This window comes from Ahaetulla prasina, chromosome 8 (genome assembly GCF_028640845.1).
Source record: "Ahaetulla prasina isolate Xishuangbanna chromosome 8, ASM2864084v1, whole genome shotgun sequence".
NCBI lineage: Eukaryota > Metazoa > Chordata > Lepidosauria > Squamata > Colubridae > Ahaetulla > Ahaetulla prasina.
In genome coordinates, this window is record NC_080546.1 from 45,436,649 (window position 1) to 45,460,674 (window position 24,026).

The 24,026-nt window shown below is 37.8% G+C and overlaps 1 protein-coding gene across 1 annotated transcript in view; it reads left to right on the forward strand.

Moving 5' to 3' along the window:
- Positions 1–964: 964 nt before the first annotated feature.
- The window catches only part of TRPC3 (transient receptor potential cation channel subfamily C member 3), a 54,256-nt gene continuing 31,194 nt past the window's right edge, over positions 965–24,026 (forward strand). The window contains exons 1-2 of the mRNA XM_058192646.1: positions 965–2,070; positions 19,313–20,084. Coding sequence (XP_058048629.1) covers positions 1,805–2,070; positions 19,313–20,084 — 1,038 coding nt within the window. The 5' untranslated portion in view covers positions 965–1,804. The remainder of the gene's footprint in view (positions 2,071–19,312; positions 20,085–24,026) is intronic.

A 24,026-nucleotide genomic window follows, 5' to 3' on the forward strand; every position in this document is an offset into this window, starting at 1 on the left:
CTGTAAATATTTTCAAAACTACTGTAAATAAAACTGAAAACTATTTATCTTTGATGTGTAATTTTCAGTTTAAAATGTACTTTCTATCTCACATTGCCTGCATAGAAGACCTAAAAGAAGACTTTAAATTCCTGTTTATATTGATCTTTGAAACCTTTATAATAATTATTTATTACTATAATAATTGTATGTGATATAATTAGACTAATGGCCCATTAAAGGCTAACACACCATTACAGTACAGACTTAATGGACCTGAAAAGACTTCATCAAATGCATGGATTGGAAGCTTTCACTTGATAAGTGTTTTTATATAAACACTTGGGAAATAACAGTAACATCATACAGCAATAAAATGTAGTGGTATGGTAAAGCTTAATTTGCATCATTGTAGAGACCATTCATTAACGTAACAACTATTGGAAGGTTATTTAATATATATATATATCGACTGTATTCCTATGATATGGTTATCCTCAGTTAACTGAATGATGGTTGATTCAATGAACCCAAATGTCTGGGTTCTTAGGATGAACTGAGTTTCTTTCCACAGCCTGCTATAGACTAAAGTTTGGTTAGACAGCTTAAGGTTCAGCATGATGCTATATGGAGTTCATTAGAGGGTTTGTTTGTAATTATTATTTTTAAAATCCATGGCACAGAAATCTGGGCCAGGGCATTTGGCAGCTCATAGTGAAGGATACACTTGTGCTTTCCCCATTGCACATCCAGAAAACGATGGGTGAGATAAAGGAGTCCCACTGACGGTGAGCTGGTACTCCTCAACCGCGGGAGGACAGCAAGGTAGCAGAACCCAAGGGCAAAATGCAGAGCAGGGCTCGTTTTGTCCTCCAGCATCTTACAACTGCTTCCTGCACCGCCTACAGTAAAAATAAAGGAGACAGAACTGAAATTCTCCATGGGTTGTTACGCGCATAAAGTTCCTCCTTCATTCAAGGACGGTTGCTCAAAAAGAAAAGAAAAAAAAAAAAAAACGGCCGCGGAGCTGGGCAGATGCCGAACGGGCTCTTTCTCGTGATGGCTCGAAAGCAGCATTTGTTGATCTGCACGGGGACCGGGTGGCCGCTCGCCTGAGGGAAAAGGCGGAAGGGCACCGCTGACAGGCAGGTGATATCACGTCTCACGCTGGAAGGGATGCTCGCCTCTTTAAAAGTAGTACACGTGGGTGAGCCGATGCCATTAGCAAATGCACGCCTTGAAGACTTAAAGCGCTGAAAACGGGCTGCTCGCTCGGAGAGCATTTGCAAGCAAGCGGCCAAGTTGTACCGCGGCCGGAATTTCTTTTTCTAGCAGCGCCTGCCGCCGGTTCTCTTTTAAATGCCCGGCGTCGCGCTTCCCTCGCCTCGGTGCGGATGGGTTGATCGGGAAGGGACGAAGAAGTCCTGCTCCTCGCCTCCCGATCGCTGTGACGGGCCGTTCTCTTCAGATGGCGGACGCCCTCCTGCGTCTTCATTCCCTCAGCTCAGCCCCGGCACGAGGCGGTGAAAAGGCGCGGCGGTAACAGCGGAGCCTCGTTTCTGCCTTTCCAGTCGCTTTGGTTTTCCTCGCGGTCTCTGGTCGGACTCTTGTTCGGCTTCCCTCTCGGATTCGCTGCGCTGACTGACAGGGGTCGGAAAGCGGCCGGGAGGAAACCTTTTGCAGCTTCTCCCGCGGCTGGCTGGCTGCTCGCTCGCTCGCTCGCCGGCAGCGCCTTCTGCTCCTCTTTTGCCCCTCAGCGGCTACCGGCAACTGAGCGGAGGGGCGGACGGTGCCTACCGAGCGGAAGCCAAAGCGCCGCCGCGGCATGTCCGGCACGGGCAAAAGAATTAAGGAGCGGGGAAGCGTGACCTTCACCCAGCAGCAGGACGACGACGAGGAGGATGAGGAGGAGGAAGAGGAAGAAGGCACCTCTGAAGAAGAGCCCCCGTTGCCGCCGCCCTCACCGCAACCCCGAGCACGTCGAGGGTGGAGCGGGGTCAATGGCGGGCTGGAGCCTCCCCAGCACCAGGCGGTGAAAACCCAGGGAGAAACCTACGGCTGCCACCCGCCCTTGCCAGTGGTGGGCAATGTGTAAGCTTTTAAAGCCTGCCTGGGCGAAGGGCTGGGAGAGCGCCTCTTCTCGGAAGGAGGGAGGGAGGGAGGGAGGGAGATCCCGTAGCCGGCTATGGGTCCCCCCTTTGTCGCATCCGACAGCGGTCGCTCTCTGTCCCCGAAAAGCGGCCGTGGCAGCTACCGGGAGTTGTGGGGCAGCTGTAGAACGACTTTGGCTAAAGGAGGAGGATGCAGTTGTTAGTCGAAAGCAGGTTTTAAAGTCAAGGGAAGAATTAAATAGTAGCCCTTTCAAGGAGAGAAAGCTCCTGGTGAGGTTGGTGGGAGAAGAAATGTTTAGGAGTTGGGTCTCTCTGTGTGTGTGTGTGTGTGTGTGTGTGTGTGTGTGTGTGTGTGTGTGTGTGATGGCGTGCGGGAATTCCTAAACCGCGATTTGTTGGTCTTTAGCAAATTCAGTAATTGGGAATTGATAACGCTTTTTATTGTGGGATTGTCCATCCCAATTTTTTGTAGTCTTCTTATTTAATTCTGACGCCCCGAAGTTTGACTCTTGTCTTTCCTGCACAGACCGACTGGATTTGCTTATTTTAACAATGCTCAGAGGTTGCCTCTTTAGACTAAGGAGCCTTGCATAATTTTTTACAGTTGTAGATTTTTTTTCTCCCATAGAATGGCTGGTGTTTTTTTTTTAAAGATACAAACAAACAAAAGCTGTGTACAATTATAATTTATCCCCCCTCCCTCAAATATGTGTGGCTGAGAAACTTTGAGAGAACTTTCAAAGTTTAGGTTCTAAATTCTCAATGTCTTGAGGCTGGCATCCCACATCTTGTAAGGAAGGGAAAAAAATCAGTAACGATGGAAATAACAGGTAGGTTTGTTACCAACAAAACTCAAAATATCTGATTGCAACAGTTTCAGTCATCCGGTGACTAAAAGTAGCCAACAAGAAATGGTGAAATATAAGTTTAAAAATATAAACTGTGGAATGTAAATGTTTAAAATTGAAAGAGATGTGTGTTGGCTAAGGAGCTGTAATTTAGAAAACACTTTCACAACGTTCCAGGCTCCTGATTTTGAATGTCAGGCTGGAATAAGCAGGTATCTCTACAAGGATCAGTATTGTCTCTTTACAGTTTCTGAGTAAAAGGTAGTATGATTCAGTAGTGAGATCACTCAAGCACTTCTTTTCACATGTCATATATAGCCGTTTTTTAAAATCTTGGATCATAATTGGATGGTATCAAATTAAGCCATGAAACTTCCATAATAAGCTTTATATAAGCTGCTAAATCCAACCCAATAAATTCCGTCATTGTATCAGGATATATCCAAATATATATATCTTTACGAAAAAAAAGAAAAGGCAGCTGAGAAATCAAGCATGGAAAATACAGATCTTGGAATAGAATCATGAAGTTGGATGGGGCTGTTTGGCTATGGATCTTCTTTTGCAGTTTCATACCCGGTCAGAGTATTTCCTGGGTACGCCAGTCAAATGACATTGGGAAATTTAATGTTGTCAATTTTCTGGGTTTAGGCCAAAAAGAAATTGGCGGGGCCACAGGAAATTTAACAGTTTTACTTGGGTCCATTGTAAAAATCTACAAATACAGTAAGAGAAGGTCATTGCACATTAAAAATCTATGTGCAACAATAGCATTAAGATTTCAAAAATAGAACAGTGAAGAATGATAACCAAAAGAGCGGTATGCGTGAAATGATACCTGAACTGATAAGATCTTTTCTGAAAATTCTTCAGGGTTTGAAATGGAAGATTAGCAAGAGGACTTACAATGGGATGGAAAATGATTTTCTATTCTAACAAAACTTAAAGGGAAGCTAAATATATATATTGAGGTTTGAAAATTTAAATTGATTATTTATTTTTATTCAACCTTTATTGAAGAGTAACTCAAGGTAGCAAACATTCCTAATACTCCTCTCTCCTATTTTCCCCACAACAACAACCCTGTGAGGTGATTTATTTATTTATTTATTATTCGTATTTCTATACCACCCTATCTCCCTAAGGATTCAGGGCGGTGTACAGCCATATAAAAACACACAAATATACAAAATAAAACATTCATCTAAAAAACTTATTATAAAGGCCAAATATTTAAAATAAGATATAAATAATAAAACCCAATTTAAAACCAAAGCTAAAATTTAGTCATTTAAAAATTTAAAACCCTAGTCCAGTCCTGCGCAAATGAATAGATGTGTCTTAAGCTCGCGGCGGAAGGTCCGAAGGTCAGGAAGTTGACGAAGTCCTGGGGGAAGCTCGTTCCAGAGGGTGGGAGCCCCCACAGAAAAGGCCCTTCCTCTGGGCGTCGCCAGTCGGCACTGCCTGGCCGACGGCACCCTGAGGAGTCCCTCTCTGTGAGAGCGCACGGGTCGGTGGGAGGCATTCGGTGGCAGCAGACGGTCCCGTAAGTAACCCGGCCCTATGCCATGGAGCGCTTTGAAGATCATTACCAAAATCTTGAAGCGCACCCGGAAAACCACAGGCAGCCAGTGCAGTCTGTGCAGGAGAGGTGTTACATGGGAGCCACGAGGGGCTCCCTCTATCACCCGCGCAGCTGCATTCTGAATTACCTGGAGTCTCCGGGTGCTCCTCAAGGGGAGCCCCATGTAGAGAGCATTGGGCTGAGAGAGTATGACTAGTCCAAAGTTATCCAGCAGGTTTTTCTGCCTAAGGTGGGAGTAGAATTCAGACTCCTGGTTTCTAGGCCAGCACCTTAACCATTACGCCACACTGGTTCTCCATATAAAATAATTGTGAAAAATATATATGAAGTGTCCAAGTGAGAAGGATTCATAAAACTTTTCTCCAAATTTTCTGTAACTTATGGAATTGTGAGACATTAATTCATTTCTAATATTCTGCTGAATACATTTAATTGACAATGAGAACATTTATTTAATAGGAACAGATGAGTCAAGGGTGTTTTTTTCAAGCCACTAGAATAGCTGCCAAGAAAGAAGCTCCAGTTACTGTGTCAGTTTAGGCTTTTGAATTGATGTAATCATTTTGCTGGGTTCTGCTTACAAAATAAATTACCTTTCCTTCAACTTGCCTGTATTTCTATATGGCAAGAAAAAATAATCAGCAGTGATGAAATGAATTACAGTAAGATGATGTAGCCATGATTGTAACTTATAATTAGAAAGATTTTAACAACAGTGTGTGCTCGCGGGGTGGTCGTGGTTCCTCAACTTACAACAGTTCATTTGTAACTGTTCAAGTTACAATGGCAATAAAAAAAGTGACCTATGACCATTTTTCACACTTATGACCTTTGCAACATCCCTATGGTCATGTGATCAAAATTCAGATGCTTGGCAACTGACTCATATTTATGATGATTGCAGTGTCCCAAGATTACGTAATCACCTTTTGCAGTGTTCTGGGATCATTTAATCATCTTTTTAACAACCACACGATTAACTTAACAACTGCAAGGATTCAATTAATAACTGTGGCAAGAATGGTCATAAAATGGAGCAAAACTCACTTTAAGAAATGTCTTATTTAACAATAGAAATTTTGGACTCAATTGTGTTGTAAGTTGAGGATTACATATATATGTATGTTTATGTATATGTGTATGATGATATGATGATATGATATGTATGATGAATATGATGATATTCAAGGTGATCGAAAGGTCGGCAGCTCAGTGGTTCGAATCCCTAGTGCTGCCGTGTAACGGGGTGAGCTCCCGTTACTTGTCCCAGCTTCTGCCAACCTAGCAGTTTTGAAAGCACGTAAAAATGCAAGTAGAAAAAATAGGGACCACCTTTGGTGGGAAGGTAACAGCATTCCGTGCACCTTTGGTGTTGAGTCATGCCGGCCACATGACCATGGAGACGTCTTCGGACAGCGCTGGCTCTTTGGCTTTGAAACGGAGATGAGCACCGCCCCCTAGAGTCGGCAACGACTAGCACGTATGTGCGAGGGGAAACTTTACCTTTACCTATGATGAATATGTGTACATACATATCTCTATCTTCTACCTACCTACCTACCTACCTACCTACCTACTTACCTATCTATCTATCTATCTATCTATCTATCTATCTATCTATCTATCTATCTATCTATCTAATCTTTGAATTGATATTGTCAAATTAAGGAGTAGTAAAGAATCTTGCCACTATTTCAGTCTTACTGTTGTATATCAAGGACACCAATTTTCCTTTGGGACAAACAGTAGTCATCTCAGCCACATCCTATGAGTGAAATACCCTTTGGTTGTCATTGTGTACCATTTTGGAAGTATTACCTTTTTTGTGAAGCTAACACAATCCCACTAAAGGTGTAAGATTTGGAAAATATGTAATACTTTGCCATTCATTATGAAGATAAGGCACGTTGAAGGTGAGATTGGAGGCCTATTTTGAGAATGCTTGAAAGTGAGGGCATTATCGTCCCCCATCACAATTATTTCTCACAGCATTTGTCCTATTAGCACGTTGTTTTTTGTCTTCCTTTCATATTAACCTTGCCACTTTTGATACCAACTCTTGTTCAGGTTCCCAAAAGTTTTGCTATTTCTGTTTGGGGGAAAAATGGGGGGGGGGTTGTTCCATTTTACACTGCTCTGAAATGTAAGTTTTAGCATCCCCACCTTTCTCAAGCTTTTGTAGCTTATTTGCCCCTTTCCCTCTGTTTTTCAGTTTTGGTTACTTCCTTTCCCTGAAGCAGGAGAATGACTGCCCAGGAGTTAGTCATTTTTGGCTAATTCTACTGACCCCAGCTAATTACTCCCAATCCCAGCAGTGTATATCTCTGTCCTTTCTGGGGCTACTTCTCTTATATTGCCTTTCTGTATTTTTGTTTCCTTCTCATTATTTTAAACTGGGCGCTGCCCAAATGTGGGAGAAGATGCAGACAGAACAGTCTTGAGAATTCCGGTAATGCCCTGAAATCAGATCCATCCCAAGTCTTCTTCCCTGACTTCATTACTAAATGCTTTCCTTGTTGGTTAAAAGAGAACAGCAGCAAAGCTACACAAGAAAAAGCAATGACTTTGCCTAAAAAGCCTGCTGTGCTCACAAATCAGGATGACATCAATGAGCAGGGGCTGGGGACAGCTGCGAAGCACCAGCCTCAAGTGATAAACACAAATTTCCAAAATGAAATAGATTAAAAAAAAACAAAACACGAATGTGTAGAAAGACAGAATAGATAAAATCTTGTATGAGATTCTGGCATTTGCATATGAAAAGTTGTAATATTTAAGGTGATACTTGGATGGGAAGGAGATAGTTTCTAGATTATTACACAGTTGTGCCTGAGATTTAAAAAGTTGACTTGTGATCTAATCTTTTCTATATCATCATTTTAAAGAACATTTAAGGAGTCATTTTTCCAGAACATGATAGCAGTTCAAATAGAAATAATGTACCTTTGACAAATGACAAAAGCTACTATTCCTAGCCAGCATAACTAATGATTAGCTGGGATTTCTGAAACTTCATTCTCATAGGAGGAGGTGTTTTATATGTATGAGGTATAGTGTTTTAGTTTAAAAGAGTATTGTGTGGCAAGATAGCCAGATTTCTGTTGCTACTCATATTTGCAACACTTATCTCTAGAGATAATGGTTTATTTAGTGTAAAGTAGTAGACAGGGAGTCCTTAACAATTGAGCCCAAAATTTCTGTTGCTAACTGAGACATTTATTAAGTGACTTTTGCTCCATTTTACAAGCTTGCCACAGTTGTTAAGTGAATCATTGCAGCTGTTAAGTTAGTAACGCGGTTGTTAAGTGAATCTGGCTTCCTCATTGACTTTGCTTGTCAGAAGGTCACAAAAAGATAAATGACCCAGGGTACTGCAGCCATCATAAATATGACCCAGTTTTCAAGCGTCCAAATTTTGATCACATGAGTTTGAGGATGTGGCAATAGTCGTAAATGTGAAAAACAATCATAAGTCACTTTTTTCAGTGCTGTTATAACTTTGAACGGTTACTAAATGAGCTGTAGTAAGTCAGGGATTACCTGTAACTTGTCACTGTAGAGAGGTTTCATGCTTTATGGGCTACAGTGTGAGTTGACAGACACTCTTTGTCATTTGCAAAGTGATTGCAGTTATGCAAAGCAATTACTTCTAAGATATAGTGACGTTGTGTGCTGGATTCTAGCCTCTGAAGCACTATTCCCAGCTATGGGAACCTAATAAATTAGATCAACTAGGTCAGTTGCTCTTCTGAGATCTTGCACCCATATATTGGTGTTTGGCTTTTCTATAACACTGTGTTTTTGATGTTAAGAGGTGCTATGTTATAACTATTTCTTCTATGATGGTATTAGAAAAGGAATATGCATAGCCTGTTTAAGACTTAGGCATTATTACAGTGATCTGGGTTAGTGTAGCACTCCAAAGTACAACTGTCAATTGGAAATTGCAGATTAAAATCTTGATTGACGGTGGGATCATAGACAAACTATTCTAATCTAACTCCATATACTGTAATCATATTCTCAGAGAAAAGCAATTGTTTAAAACTTAGTGCAGCTGGCATGTGAATTCTATAAATGTTCTGAACCATGGTAGGTACTGAACAATGAGAGGTACTATCATTCATTATTATAATTTTTAAAAGTAATTAGGAAAACTAATGATTATAGTTTACGTACCGTATGCGTATGCGTGTGTGCTTCAGAAATCCCAGCTAATCAATAAAATCAAAATCATTATGAAATTATTTGATTGTCTGATATGATTTATATGTGTAGGAGGACTAATAATCACGTTTGTTTCAAGTATAATCAAGTCCTAATGACGTGTCTATATAGTTTTCTTGCTGACAATACAAAAATAATTGTACATTGTCATCCTTTTTTCTTCTCTTCATCCTTCTCTCCCAGTGTTAGAGTCTGGGGAATCCTGAGGAATCCTGAGGAATCCTGAGGAATCCTGGTGAATTCCCATCCAAATACTAATTTCGGGCTTGTATTTTTTATTTCAGTTTATTGAAGGCTGTTTATTGGAATGCATTTTCTGAAATCTGTCTCATCTGATAAGTTCTGCTTTGACAACAGATGTGATAGTATCCTTGTTCTCTATCTATGTAATAGGATGTGCTGAACTATGTCAGAGATACTGGGATTCTGGCTGAATAACAGTTAGAAGCTTATTTCATAATCTGATGTCTACCGTTGTAAAAATTATGTACCCCAAACCTCAGGAATATTCTTCTATGTCCTCAGGAATAAATTAGAGTGAAATATTTAGTAGATTTTTATAAGTTATCTTTACTAATTTGCATTACTGTATGACTGGTCCCTTAAAGAATCAGCTCTGTTTCTTACAAATGTTTTCCTCCAGAACTGCATTTTAGAGGCATTCTATTATTCTCTTTCCATACAAAGCAACATGCCCCTCCTTACTGGCAGTTTGCACAACTTAAAACCTTTCATGGTCATTGCTTTCTTTTCATTTGAGATGTCATTATTTTTGGAATTATTATTACATCAGGAAATTCTGCTACACCTTTGCAGCCCATCGGATAATAGGCTTTTCTTGGAAAATATTTCTTTTTCTCTTATTTATCTATCATATTTGTATGCCCCCCCTCCCAAAAACATGACTCTGGGCAACATTCTTGCTTTATCTCCGGCCTCTCTATACCTGTACATAGCTTTAAATTTTTATCTTTGAATTAAACAGCATTTACAATAAATGTTGACTCTCCCTTTTCTATAAAAGTTTAGATTTGTTCATGGAAATTCTTCTATCTTGCTGTTTGCCATGAGTTGTTTATAACTGCTATATTTTTTCATTCTTCTCTTTCTCTCTTCCTGCCTCAGCTGTACAGTAAAAAGCTTTTGAATGTGCATTTGCTGCTCCATTATAATGGAGCTATTACATCCAGGGTTTTTCATTTGAATTTTTTACCATTCATCTTCTCTCAACATCTCCTCTTGTTCTCTTAGAGGGATTTTTGTTTAACAGGTTACGAGGCAAATGTACAGAAACAGCAATCAAGGGTTTGAGAAGACAGGTGACAGTAGCAAGTTTCTTTGATTTTTTTTCTATCGGTGTTAATTGATAGTGCAGTAGTTCCACAGGTGAGCTCAGCAATTGGAGTTGTTAGTAAATTGAAAGGCTTTTTCTGACAATTTTAGATTTTCAAACATATAAAAATGTTCATAATTACGATACTCTGAATTTCAAAACACAAAACGTAACAAGAACTTGGAACTATTCCAAATTAATGTAGTCTTGCTTTCTAAAGTCTTGAGAAATTGATGCCTGGAGTTTGGAAGCTTCTTAGATTGCAGCTCATGTGCTTAGAAGCATGTACTACATGCTAATGAAGCTGGTATGGCAAAGCATAATACTAAAAACAGTACCAATTAAATTGTGGTTAAATTCCTGATGATTGTATTTATGGTGATACTCATCCAAATATAAAAGAGGAATCATAGCAATGTTGGGTTCTAATGATTTGGTATTGCAGAGAAAGTTCCCTGTAAAAAGAATTCTATAATCCATCTTGTATCCTCTCCACTGTAGGAAATCCTAAAGCTGGCTCAAATCCCAAAAAAAGATTTCCATTGCCAGCATTAGATTAATATTGCTAATTTATTTGAAAGCTCCTTATCTACTTTTTAGCTAAACTAAGCTCAAAACTGAAAGTTTCTTATAAACAATCATCCTAAAATGATGAGACCTTTAACTCATTTCCAGAATTACAATTCTTTACTATCAAACCATGTATTTAAATGCCTTTGCAGGATCTGCCGCATTTTTTAGCATTTGCTCTTATCGAAAATTATCAGGTTTTCTTTGAGAAGGAACCAGATAGAGAACTGATACACCTTTATTGGATGTGATAGTTGGTTTAATGATAAAAAAGGAATAAATCTCACTCATATCAAAGCTGTTTTATCCAATATCATGTCCCATAGTGAATGTCAAGAAGACTTTGAGAGCAATAGTTTTCTTAAACCTTTATTACTGATGGTTAGTCAGAGGCAAATTATATATAATGTCAATGTTTTATTGTCAGGTTAAGGATTATTTAATTTAATTTAAAAGTAATATCTCACAGTTATATTCAATAAGATAAGATTATTATTTCAAAGTGGATTTTTAAAGGGTGGTTGAAGATATTTCTTAGTTCAGTACCCACAAGAAATGTGGGATTCCAATCAGAATTAATAATTCCTCATGGTAGAGATTATAATCCAACATATTTGGAGGGCACCAAGTTGCATCAACCTACTTTAATGTTTCATTTGCAACAATTGAGAGCAATTTAATTATTGTAGCATTATTGTGTTATTAAATATATTTTGCAGCTATTTATCAGTAATAAATAGTTTCAGGATTGCAGTCATATGGTAGAATAATAAAATTGTATTAGCCTTTAAAATAGAACATAGTTTATATATTTATCATTTCAAATACTAATGTACTTTTTAAAAAAGTTCATATATATAAATATTTACAATCAATCTTCAGTACAATCTTTCTTTTATGCTATCTAATTTTACACCTTAGGACAGATTGGTGTGTGTTTATCAAAAGTAAAATATTACAATCATATTACTTAATTTTTAAAAAGTACATTTCTTTAGACAGCCAGCATTTGTTACAATGAAGGAAGCAGTGAAATAAACTTGAGGGTATATAAAAAAGTACATCTGGAATAAGCAGCTCATAGTCTGTAGATAGCTGCTGTAGTTCTTTCTTTGATTTTTTGGCCCCAGATTGCTTAGATATTATGCTGCCAAAACAGTGGCAAATTGTCAAAATAGAAAGTTTTTATGTCAGTTTTCATGGAAGTAAATGTTGGTGAACACACCACAATGTGTCAGAATAGATGAAAATTCAAGAAGAAACATTACCTCAGAGGGGACTAAAATTCCAGCCATTTCTAGTCTCTGTCACAGACCCTTTGTATTTTTCAGGGTTTCCCAAAGCGGAAGATGTTTTCCACCTTTGATGTACAGTAACGCTTGTTTAAGGAACCATGCAGAAAGATATATGCCTACAAAGTGGAAGTGCTCCTGGCTTGATACATAAAATTTCACACCATCATAAAAAAGTAATGATAGTGGATAATTGCATTTATTTCCAATAGAGTTACAATTCCTGTTTCCATAAGTTAATTTTATTAAACTTTCAGTAAAGGTTATATACCGCATTTTTCAGAGTATAAGACGCCATGGAGTATAAGACGCACCTTAGTTTTTGGGGAGAAAAATAAGAAAAAAGCTGATTGGTAGGTGGATTGGCCTCCCGGAATACCCCCAATCAGCTGTTCCCAGAGGTGAATTTTAGCACAGGTAAAATTGCCTTGCTTTTTTTTGCTTTTTTTCCCTGCCTCTGTAACTCTGTTTCAGAAAAAACTTTTTTCTGCCTCTGAAAGCCTCCAAAACAGAACTTCAGAAAAAAAGCCTCTGAAGCTCTGTTTGGGAACTTCTTTTCTGAAGCTCTGAAGCTCTATTTGGGGGCTTTTTTTCTGAAGCTGTTTGGGCTTTTTTTCTGAAGATGTTTGGGGCCTTCTTTTCTGAAGCTTCTTTCAGCTCTGAAACAGTGGTGGGTTTCAAAATTTTTTACTCCCAGTTCTGTGAGTGTGGCTTGGTGGGTGTGGCATGGCTTGGTAGGTGTGGCAGGGGAAAGATACTGTAAAATCTCCATTCCTTCCCCAATCCAGCGTGAGGTTACTACAAAATCCCCATTTCCTCCCAATCAGCTGGGACTTGGGAGGCAGAGAATAGATGGGTGCGGGGCCAGGCAGAATTTTTACTACCGGTTCTCCGAATTATTCAAAATTTCTGCTATCGGTTCTCCAGTCAAAACTTGCTGAAACCCACCTCTGCTCTGAAACCTCCATTTGAGAAGCTGCGTGGCCTACATTCAGAATATAAGACACACCCAGATTTTCACCCTCCGTTTTTTGGGGAAAAGGTGCATATTATTATTATTATTATTATTATTATTATTATTATTATTATTATTATTATTATTATTATTATTATTATTATTATTATTATTACTACTACTACTACTACTATTACTACTACTACTACTATTACTACTATTATTATTCCTGATTCTGCCACCCAACAGGCTGTTAAGTCTCTTTCTTCCCCCCATTCCTGATTCTGCCACCCAACCGGCAGGTAGGCCTCTTTCCTCCTCCCCATTCCTTATCCTGCCTTTCTGCCACTAAGCAAGCAGTTAGGCTGCCGTGGCTGGGCCTGGATAGCTATTTGATGCAATTCCTACAGTTATGGGATTATTGTTTTTGGATCAGTAGTGGCTTAGCCACCGTGAACCAACCTAGGCCTCTACCATCCCTAATGATGAGAAGGAATCAACAAAATTCCACACCGGATCAGTCATCAGCCAGGTCAGTTAGGACCGTGTCAGATGCTATGGCTCCTGGACATCTGTCGAAAAAGGGGCTACAGGGCTCAGTTGTTACTGCTAGAGAACTAGGGCGTGTAACTGCAAAGCGACTAAAACAAAAACACAAAACTTGGACAACCAAAGAAAATCGAGAAATCATCAAATATTATTACCAGGCAGAACCAACAGCCAGGGGATTTCAAAAAGAATGATGCAACTGTGGAAGGAAAAATACCCAGAAAGTAACATAACAAAGGTTAATGGATCAAAGATGCTTCATCATCCGTAATAAAGTTTTCACAGATGTGGAAATGCAACATCTAGAAATATTGCTAAAAAGAAAACAACAAGTAATGATGAACAGGCTGAAGAAACTGTTCCAACACCTGAACAAACTGACCAACCAGTGGAAGAAACCAACATACAGGATGAAAACCCTCCTGTGCAGCAACTTGAAAGTGTAGAGCTAAGTGAAATAGCAAAAATGTTGAAAGAAAAGATTGAAAACCACGACAAAGAAAATATAGAAAAAAAAGACTACCTGCCATTCGCGAAGTGCATAGCAAACGAGTGAAAGATCTACTAACTACTGTAAACAGCATTTTAACGTCCATCCCATCCAGCACACCATAAGAAACCAACCAACTAATGTATAGCACAGCCACCATTGTAACTGCAGAACTGGGTGATAAAATGCCAAAAAATAAATCCACTGGAACACCAAAGTGTAAAATTCAACTTGATAATAAAATTAAAAAACTATGAGGGGATGTCAGCAATCTGAAGTATTTGAAAGAAGGAAAACTAAATAACAAAAACCTGAAAAATAGTTTACATAATAAATACAACCTGGAGGAAAAAACAATAACGGAAATCATGGAAGAACTAAAACAATGGGTAATAGAAACAGCAAAGAAAATTGAAAGATACAAAGGACGAATTAAACAATATCTTGAAAATATCCAGTTCAGAAGAAACCAACACCTCTTCTACCAGTCCCTTGATGAAAATTGAGTCCAAACTAATGTTCACCTAAATAAAGAAAAAACTTTGAAATTTTGGAAAGAACTGTGGGAAAACCCAGTGGAACACAACAAAACTGCCTCCTGGATCAAAGATATTCAACAACAAACAACACGAAACAAAATGGAAAATATTGTAATAACAACTGACATGGTTGCAAAACAAACAAAGAAAGTCAAGAACTGGAGTACACCTGGCCTGGATGAACTGCATGGATACTGGCTAAAACACCTGACCAGCCTACATCATTGCATGGCCACTCAATTTGATCAAATGCTTCAAAATGCAACAAACAAATTGTTAACAGCTGGTCAAACATACTTGATTATGAAAGATCCAGAAAAGGGCACAGAGCCAAGCAAACTATCGCCCAATTACTTGTCTGCCAACAACGTTCAAACTTTTTACAATAATACTGGCAAATTCAGTATTCAATCATCTGATGGAAAACAGTTTCTATCCAGTAGAACAAAAAGGAAATTATAAAAAATCAAGAGGAACAAAAGATCAGCTGATCATTGACAAAATGGTACTAAAAATGCAAAACAAAGAAAAATGAAATTAAATATGGCATAGATTGATTACAAGAAGGCATTTGACTCATTACCCAACAGCTGGATTAACACCTGTCTGGAAAATTTTGGAATCAGCAAAAATATTTGTACATTTTTGAAAGCAAATATGCAAAAATGGAAAACAGTTCTAACAGCAAATAGGGAGAACATTGGTGAAGTCAACATCAGACGAGGAATCTTCCAGGGAGACTCACTTTTACCACTACTGTTCAACATCACATTAATTCCACTGACAATAATTCTATGAAACACAAAACAAGGATACCAAATCTCAATCCAACATGGCAAGATAAACCATCTACTATATATGGATGACTTAAAAATATATGCGAAAAGCCACAGTGAACTTAAATCAATACTCCACACAGTTCAACTGTTCAGCACTGACATCAAAATGAACTTTGGACTTGAAAAATGTGCTATATTATCCATGCAGCAAGGAAAAATGGAAAAAATAGAAGGAATAGAACTGGGAAATGGAAACATAGTAAAAGCATTAGCAAAGGATGATGGTTACAAATACCTAGGCATATTGGAAGCGGATAACATCTTGAATGGAGAAGTCAAAGAGTCAATGCAAAAGGAATACATCAGGAAGGTCCGCAAAATATTAAAATCAAAGCTGAATGCTGGAAACATAATTAAAGCCATTAATACATGGGCAGTTCCAGTGATACGCTATTCAGCTGGAATCATCAACTGGACTTTGGCTGAACTGGAAAACTTGGGCTGGAAAATGCGCAAACTTTTGAATATGTACCACACTTTATATCCACGAAGTGATATCGACAGGTTGTACCTGCCAAGAAAAATAGGGGGCAGAAGACTATTGCAAATCCATCAAACTGTAGAAGAAGAAAAATGAAGTTTGAATTATTATGTGAACCAAAGTACAGAAAAATTGCTGCAAGCTGTGAAAACAGAACATTATAAAAACAACAGAAACAAAGGCAGAATATAAGGAAAAACAGCTGGATGACAGATTAAATAGATGGAAAACCAAAGCTTTGCATGGACAACACTTGAAAAACATTGACGGAAAATGTGATGACAACTTTACATAGGCATGGCTTAAGATGGCTTAAGATGGGAACCATCAAGAAAGAAACGGAAGGTTTAATACTTGCTGCTCAAGAACAAGCACTACAAACTAAGGCATGAAAGCAAAGATACAAAAATCCACGAACAATCCAAACTGCCGACTTTGCAACAACGAAGTCGAAACAGTTTCACGTTTAATATGTGAATGCAGCAAAATTGCACAAACTGATTACAAACTAGACACAACCAAGTTGCCACTGGTCGTTATCTAAAAATTACGACTTAACCTGTAACCAAAAAGTCATGGGAACTTAGTGGAAAAAGTTGTAGAAAATGAGAAGTTGAAGATCTTGTGGGACTTTTGAATATAGAAGGATTGTCATTTGGAATACAACATGCCAGATATCACAGTTGTCGAAAACCAAAACATACAGTTTATTGACATCGCAGTACCAGGAGATGTCAGAGTTGAAGAAAAAGAACTGGAAAAAAATCATGAAATATTGCGACCTGGCCATTGAAACTACACAGCTATGGATGAAACATGTAACAATGATATCCATTGTCATCGGGGCACTTGGTACCATGTCCAAGAATTTTATAAGATACATCAACAAATTGCAGCTTCCTGCAATAACACCAGCGGAACTGCAAAAAACTGCGCTACTTGGAACATCGTACATCTTAAGAAGATACTTGGTTGATACCTAGGACGCTGGCAGCAACCCGTATCAACCATTAGCACCAGTCAATGGTATTTGTGATGCATTTGTAAATGTTCAGTTGACTGAGTTTCATGTTTAATGAATAAAGTTAATAATAATAATAAAATAATCCATATGAATAGAAGGAATACCTAACAGATTTATTACTCAGGCAGCAAGTATAATGCAGTATTATCTGTCAGAGAGCAAATTAAATATTTTCCTCTGATGAAAAGCTTTTCCATACTTGAAACAGCCTGAGTGCTATTACTTCTTTTTGCACCCTTTGTGATGATTCCACTACATTTTAGATTGGGGTAAATAGAAATACTTTTACTGTAAAACATTCCATCCATTGCAAAATATTTTAAGATTTTATGTGTGGCCATGCCAAGAGAAATTGCTGGTGGGCTATCACTTCTGTGATGTGACCAGGACTAAGGCTAGTCAGTCATTCTCTGCTATGTATCATCTTACTCCATGACGTGGAACTTTCCTGACCTTCTGGAAGATAGTGAAGCTGGATTCCCTCCAGAAGTCCTGTAATTAATTGAATGAAGAGGAGGCCACTTTATGACTGATTGTAATTTAATGTGTAAAGATGTTCTTTGTTCTTATTATTTATTTTTAACCTAGACATATTAAATGTTATTTGTCATGGGTTCTTTAAAGTATCTTATATACTGCAAGATCCAATATGAGTCAGTCACCAGGATCAGAGATTTGTTATCCCAAGCTTTTGGATTCATCCTGGAGTCTAATCTCAGGGAACTTCTCAATCTCCAGGATGTCTTATCTTACAAACTGTTAAGAATCTTTTGATTTTAGCAGTATGAAAATTGAATGTCCTGCTTCGTAATCTGTTAGTTTTGTTTGATGATGTATGACAGTTTGATAATTGTATTTTCATGTTTTCACTGCAAAAGGAGAGAAATGCCATAGATACATGCAATTTTTTAGTTTCTTTAAGAATATTCAGTTGGAAAGTTACTCTGTCTGTCTGCTGAAAAATAAATTTTAAAAAACTAATATGTTTTTCTCCCCTTATGTAACAGGTCTACAAATAGTTATAAACTTTCCCATTTATATTTTGCAAAATTCAATATCCCAGATGTGGAGATCTGCCTAATAGTCAAATTGAGCCAACATTTAATCACAATATATATGTACCGTTTCCCCAAAAATAAGACCTATCCCAAAAATAAACCTTAGCATGTTTTTATGCATGTGTCTAATATAATATAAGCCACACTCCCAAAATAAGCCCTACTTGAGTGCCTGTGCAGCCGGCTGTCTGCTCATTCCATCTGGTTGCGATGCTGCTGACACGAGGCGAGAGGGGTGGATCTGTCCCATGCACTTGCTTACCTTAGGCCCCCCATAGCCAGGCCATTCATGCCCTGACAATAGCCTTGTGGCTGCAGCACTGACGCATCACTTGGCTTCCTTCTCCATTGCGGCCGCAAACATGTGGAAGAAATGGGCTGGTGGCCATGTGGGATCCCACTGGACAGAGCTGCCAGAGCCACTGCCACAAGGCAGGTGTTGGCGCATGGGTGACCTGGATGTGGGGGCCCTAAGGTAAGCCTGTGTGGTGCATGTGATGCAGCTCCACTCCCCTGCTTCACAGTGGTGGCACTGGCACTCTGCATGGTCTCCTGCCACAAGCAAGCAGAATAAGTGGGCCTCCCATACATGAGGGGAAAAAAGACATCACCATCACCACCACCCCCTGAAAATATCCCTAGTGCTTATTTCGGAGCCCAAAAGAAAATAAGCCTAGGTCTTATTTTCGGGGAAACATGGGTAAAAGAAAAAACAGTCAACAAGTTATCCCAAACATTACACTAATCTTCAAATCCCTCTCTTCACCATCGGTCATTGTAATTAACATGTAGAAAATCCACAAACAGCTTCCAGTTGCCTAATCTGCTGTCTCTAATATAAAGCAGTTAGTTTTGTCATCTCTGCTAATTTAGTTAATTTTAAAATCAACTCTTCAACAGCAATATAGTATGTTACAAAGCACAAATTCAAAAAGCCTAGACATTTTCTAAAACCAATAGAAGCAAATGAAATAATTCACTATTAATTCTATAAACACAGATAAAAATACTACAGAATATAAATGTTAAAATTAATTGACCAAATTATAAAACTGTGATGTTTCTGGAAAGATAAACTAATTATGACCACCATAGTGGATATAATTCCACCAATTTCCTGAAATGTCTAATTTAATCTTGTTTGAGAAAATATAATATGCTAATGTGATATATATATTACATTTATGAACATCCTACATTTTTGCCTTTCTAAATAGATCTTTTGCACAATTATTTCTAATAGATCTTTTATTTACACAGGATCTTAAAGTAATTACCATTACAATGGAATATTATTTAGAGGTGACCAACTATCAAAATGAAGTGTGAACAGTAGATAATTGGGTAAAGGAGATGGTTTTAGAAACCTGGTTTAGATTCTGTAGAGATGCTGCCATGAAAATTTGCCATAATGACTGTTTTTGCTCTGTAGGTTCATTGATGGAAGCCCTTCTTTGAGACGAACGACTATGATGAGAGAAAAGGGAAGACGGCAAGCCATCCGAGGTCCAGCTTTTATGTTTAATGACAGGGGTACAAGCCTCACAGCGGAGGAAGAGCGTTTTCTGGATGCTGCAGAATATGGGAACATTCCTGTGGTGCGCAAAATGTTGGAAGAATCAAAAACATTAAATGTGAATTGCGTTGACTATATGGGCCAAAATGCCTTGCAGCTTGCTGTAGGGAATGAACATCTTGAAGTGACAGAACTTTTGTTAAAAAAGGAGAATCTGGCACGAATTGGAGATGCTCTGTTACTTGCAATCAGCAAAGGATATATCCGGATTGTGGAAGCAATCTTGAATCATCCTGGGTTTGCAGCTAGTAAGCGGCTGACTCTGAGCCCCTGTGAGCAGGAACTCCAAGACGATGACTTTTATTCTTATGATGAAGATGGCACCCGCTTCTCCCCAGACATCACACCTATCATTTTAGCTGCTCATTGTCAGAAGTATGAGGTGGTACACATGCTGCTAATGAAAGGGGCAAGGATAGAGAGGCCTCATGATTATTTCTGTAAGTGCAATGATTGCACTGAGAAACAGAAGATTGATTCTTTTAGTCATTCTAGATCAAGAATAAATGCATACAAAGGGTTGGCCAGTCCAGCCTATCTGTCCTTGTCTAGTGAAGATCCAGTCCTCACTGCTCTAGAACTTAGCAATGAGCTTGCCAAACTGGCTAATATTGAAAAAGAATTCAAGGTAAGTCTCTTTTCATCCTTTCTCTTTTCTTGGCTTTACACTATTCTGACTTTACATTATGTTTCTGCACTTTATCTGAAGGCCCTTACTCTCTTTTGGGTCAATGAGCACATTTGGAATTTTGAGAAACTCGTATAAAATGAGGACTATGCTGGGCTTCCTGAATCAAACAGCTCCCCATTTACCAAATTTTAAGCTGGTATGGTTGCTTCCTACTGGTACTGATTGTTAAATTCTGCTCTAGGGTGCTTGCACCAGACCTTTTTTTTCTCCTGGCAAGTGGTTAGGTTTCTAAATCGAACAATGAACTGAAGCCCCCAAACATTCTAATTTTCTAAGAATGCCCTTGAGGTATATGCAGGGGAAAAACATTATTTTTAACCTGGATAGATGAGTTTGGTGTTTTGCTTTTTAGCATGCTAGTTGCAGTGTTTTTTTTAAAGTAAAGTGAAGAAGAGTACAGACCCTGGCAGTTGTCATACATTCAAGACTCAAGTCTTATTTAATCCTACTTATCTTGCTATAATGTTGTAAGATTCCTTTGAAAAATAGCTTTGCTTGAAATCAAAATAATGCTTGGTGGGTATAAAATAAATTAATGAAGAATGAGCTCTCTGAAAATCAAACGAGTATCCAAATTTTAGGTCCTAAATGACTAATGATTAAAGTATTGGACTTGGGTACCTAAGAGACCCAGGTTCAAATCCACCCATAAACATAAAAGCGCCTGGGTGACTTTAGTCCAGCCCAATCTACATTGCAAGGTGGTTGCTGGAACGGAAATAAGAGGAAATGCTTTATTAATTGCATTGAGCTCTATTATGCAAATCCAGCAAATAAATGAGTTTTCTTATGCCCATTCAGAGCTTGTGGTTTATATAATAAGAATTCTGAATGCCTTTATCATTTTCTCATCTAAATAATATTATGGTCACTAGTATGATAGAAATATATTCCATGATTCTATTAAAATTCGTATAACTGTTCTACTTTTCATCCCCCCATGTTTATATATTTTAATATCACAAAATGCAGATTATACTATTTTTCTGGATTTGTTTTCTTTCCTTCATTGTTTATTTGGCTCCTTTTTTGTAAGGATTTGTTCAGATTCCATATCTTCTACCTCCTGAAAAATGGGTCAGAAGAGACAGATTGTGAACAAAATTAGTTATACAAATGACACATCTTTCCAACTGTAACAAACATTTCATTAGGGTCTTTCAGGGTCACTATTAGATTACACTTTCTTAATTAACTTTCCCTTAAATTATTATGAGGAGGCAGAAGACACATTAATGTGTGAAACTGTTCCAAGCCTAGAGAACTGTGAAGAAAATACATGTTGATATGTGTATGAGTATGTATTTGTGGGATGATGCAGGAACAAAAATTGGTGGTCATTGCATGTTTATTGGACTGCCTTAAAACAGAAATGAATACCGTAAACCAGAGTCCAGCAGTTCAGTTCAGTTTCAAAGACATTTATTATGTGGAGCAACTGCTGTGAAATTAAAACTTGACCTATTTGCAAATCTGATGCTTTGAATAACTGCTGTTATATTCAGATTAAATAGTTTGATGTTTAATCATTTCATTATGTATGAAATGATTAAAAATTTGTATGATTATACAAATTTTGTATATGATTTATATTATAATCTCATAGAACAATAGGCATATAGAGATGACCTTTCTGCAATATAGCTAGTGAAGTATTGTCAGTTTATAGCAGCTTTGCAGTTTTTCTTATTATGTATATTGTGCTAAGGTGATCCATTGTTGTATGTATGTAATTTGGAACAGCCTTCCCTGTTAGATAATTTATGTGTCTAGATACGGTACAATCTGACAATAGTTAGAATTACAAAACTACTTTTGGAAGGAAGTGCTAAAAACCTGAAACCTAAAAACCTCAAACCTAGTTGAGAAAGGGAGTCAAAGGCAGAAAGACGGAGACCTTGCCCTTTTGAATATTCATTGTGCTGCATGTGAAAAAGAGACACAGCTATGATCGAATGAATCATGAACTATGTTGACTTTTACACTCCTGCAGATACTTCTCCTGACAGTGATTGTTTCAGTGATAATGATACTTAGAACAAAGTTTTCTGAGATTATGTTTTTAACAGAATAACAGAGTTGGAAGGAATCTTGGAGGTCTTCTAGTCCAACCCCCTGTTCAACTGAAGAAATAAAAATGAATAATTTATGAAATGAAATTGAAAAAATTTTTTTTTAGAAAAAATATGCTATTTCTCATTTCATATTGGGAAGAAAATTTAAAAAATGGGTTCAAACAAGGCATAATATGGTTTGTTTATAATATGTGAACCTGGCCATTCTGGTTTGACATGAATGGATAGCGAATACAATTATTTTAGCTGAATGAACAATCTATAGTTTAAAATAATGCTTAGATTGATATATGAATGCAGTAATTATTTACTCACAGACTGTGATCTAGAACTGTCGTATTTTGAATCCAAGAAATGTTCAGCCGAGTGCAGCTAATTATATTTACAAAGCCTTAGTAAGTTTTCATCTTCTGTTGATGTACTAACCTGCAAGTTGTTCTTACTCTACAAATATCAAGCATAGCAGTAACTGTCCATTAGGGTATTTCTTGTGATTATTAGATCTTAAATTTATGAGAGCTATAGAAAAGAGCAATTACTGAGAGAACTCTGATTAAGAAGCAGAATCAATTAGGGATGGGGAGAATTTAATTTGCTTCATACTTTTTTACTAATTAACTGTACATATTAATTGGCTTTTATCATTCCTTTCTCACCCTATATTGTGCTTAGCAAGGCTATTTTTTAAACTACAATGACTTTAAAGCAACAGCAGTTTCATATATTGCAGATGCTAACTGTCATAGAAAGTTTATTTTCAATCTTGTAAGCTGCACAGAGCCCAAGTAAGCTGTGTGAGATGGCTATATAAATTATACAAACTAAATAAATAAAATAAGGCACTTGACTGAGTTGAAGCCTTTTGTTGGAGAAAATAAAAAAACAGGCATGTCAGTGGCAGAGCATTACATTTTCTTCCTGTGTTCTCTTCCTCTTGTTAGGGTGAATACAGCTTTCCTGTGTGCCATAAAATGCCTAAGTCTGATGCAATGGCTTTTTGTTGACCTGTTATACATTTTAGTTAAAGCAGATCCAACTCAGTGGCAGGCCCTTTGAAGCACCTTTCAAACCATTTTCTAAGTGAAAGAGAAGTGGTTGGTCTCAGTTTCTAGATCCATTGCTATAGGAACATGATAACATAACAGTTAGAAATAAATTGTCACTGTTGATAGCAATTTAACCAACCAACTCTAAATTTCTATAGGCCTTGTAGGTGAGCCTTTTCAGTATATTATTTGCAAAGTAATTTTAAAATGTATTAGCCATTTTACAAAGATCCTTGCTTTATGTAATTGCTCGATTGAGAGTTGATACTAGGCTCCTATTGTGGAACATAAAGGTATGTATAGAATTTATGGTAATATATGTTATACATTCTGGCATCTTTATTGTGGCATAGTAATTTCTGGGCAGTTTAAATCATGTGGCTTTGATTTAGCAGCTATGGTGTAAAGAAACCTTTGTACCACTTTAGATATAATGACATGTATGTAAGTAGGCAGAACTGTAAGATCATATTTAATTGTAATTTCAACTGCTTCAGATCTCCTACATTCTTATTTACTGCTGTGGCTATTATTAGAACTTCCCCATATGTACTGGAGAGCTAGGTTCAGCTCAGCTTTTCAGTATGTACAAGAAACACCATTCCTTTTCCATATCTTTTTATTATCGCAATCTGTTTGGCATTCATTTGTGGGCTGGACTGAAAGCGACATCCTCGTAGTTTCAGTGCTGGGGTGGAAATTCCTTTTTGTTTCAATACTGTGAAAATGTTTTCCTTATTCAGTGGGTGGGCTTAGAC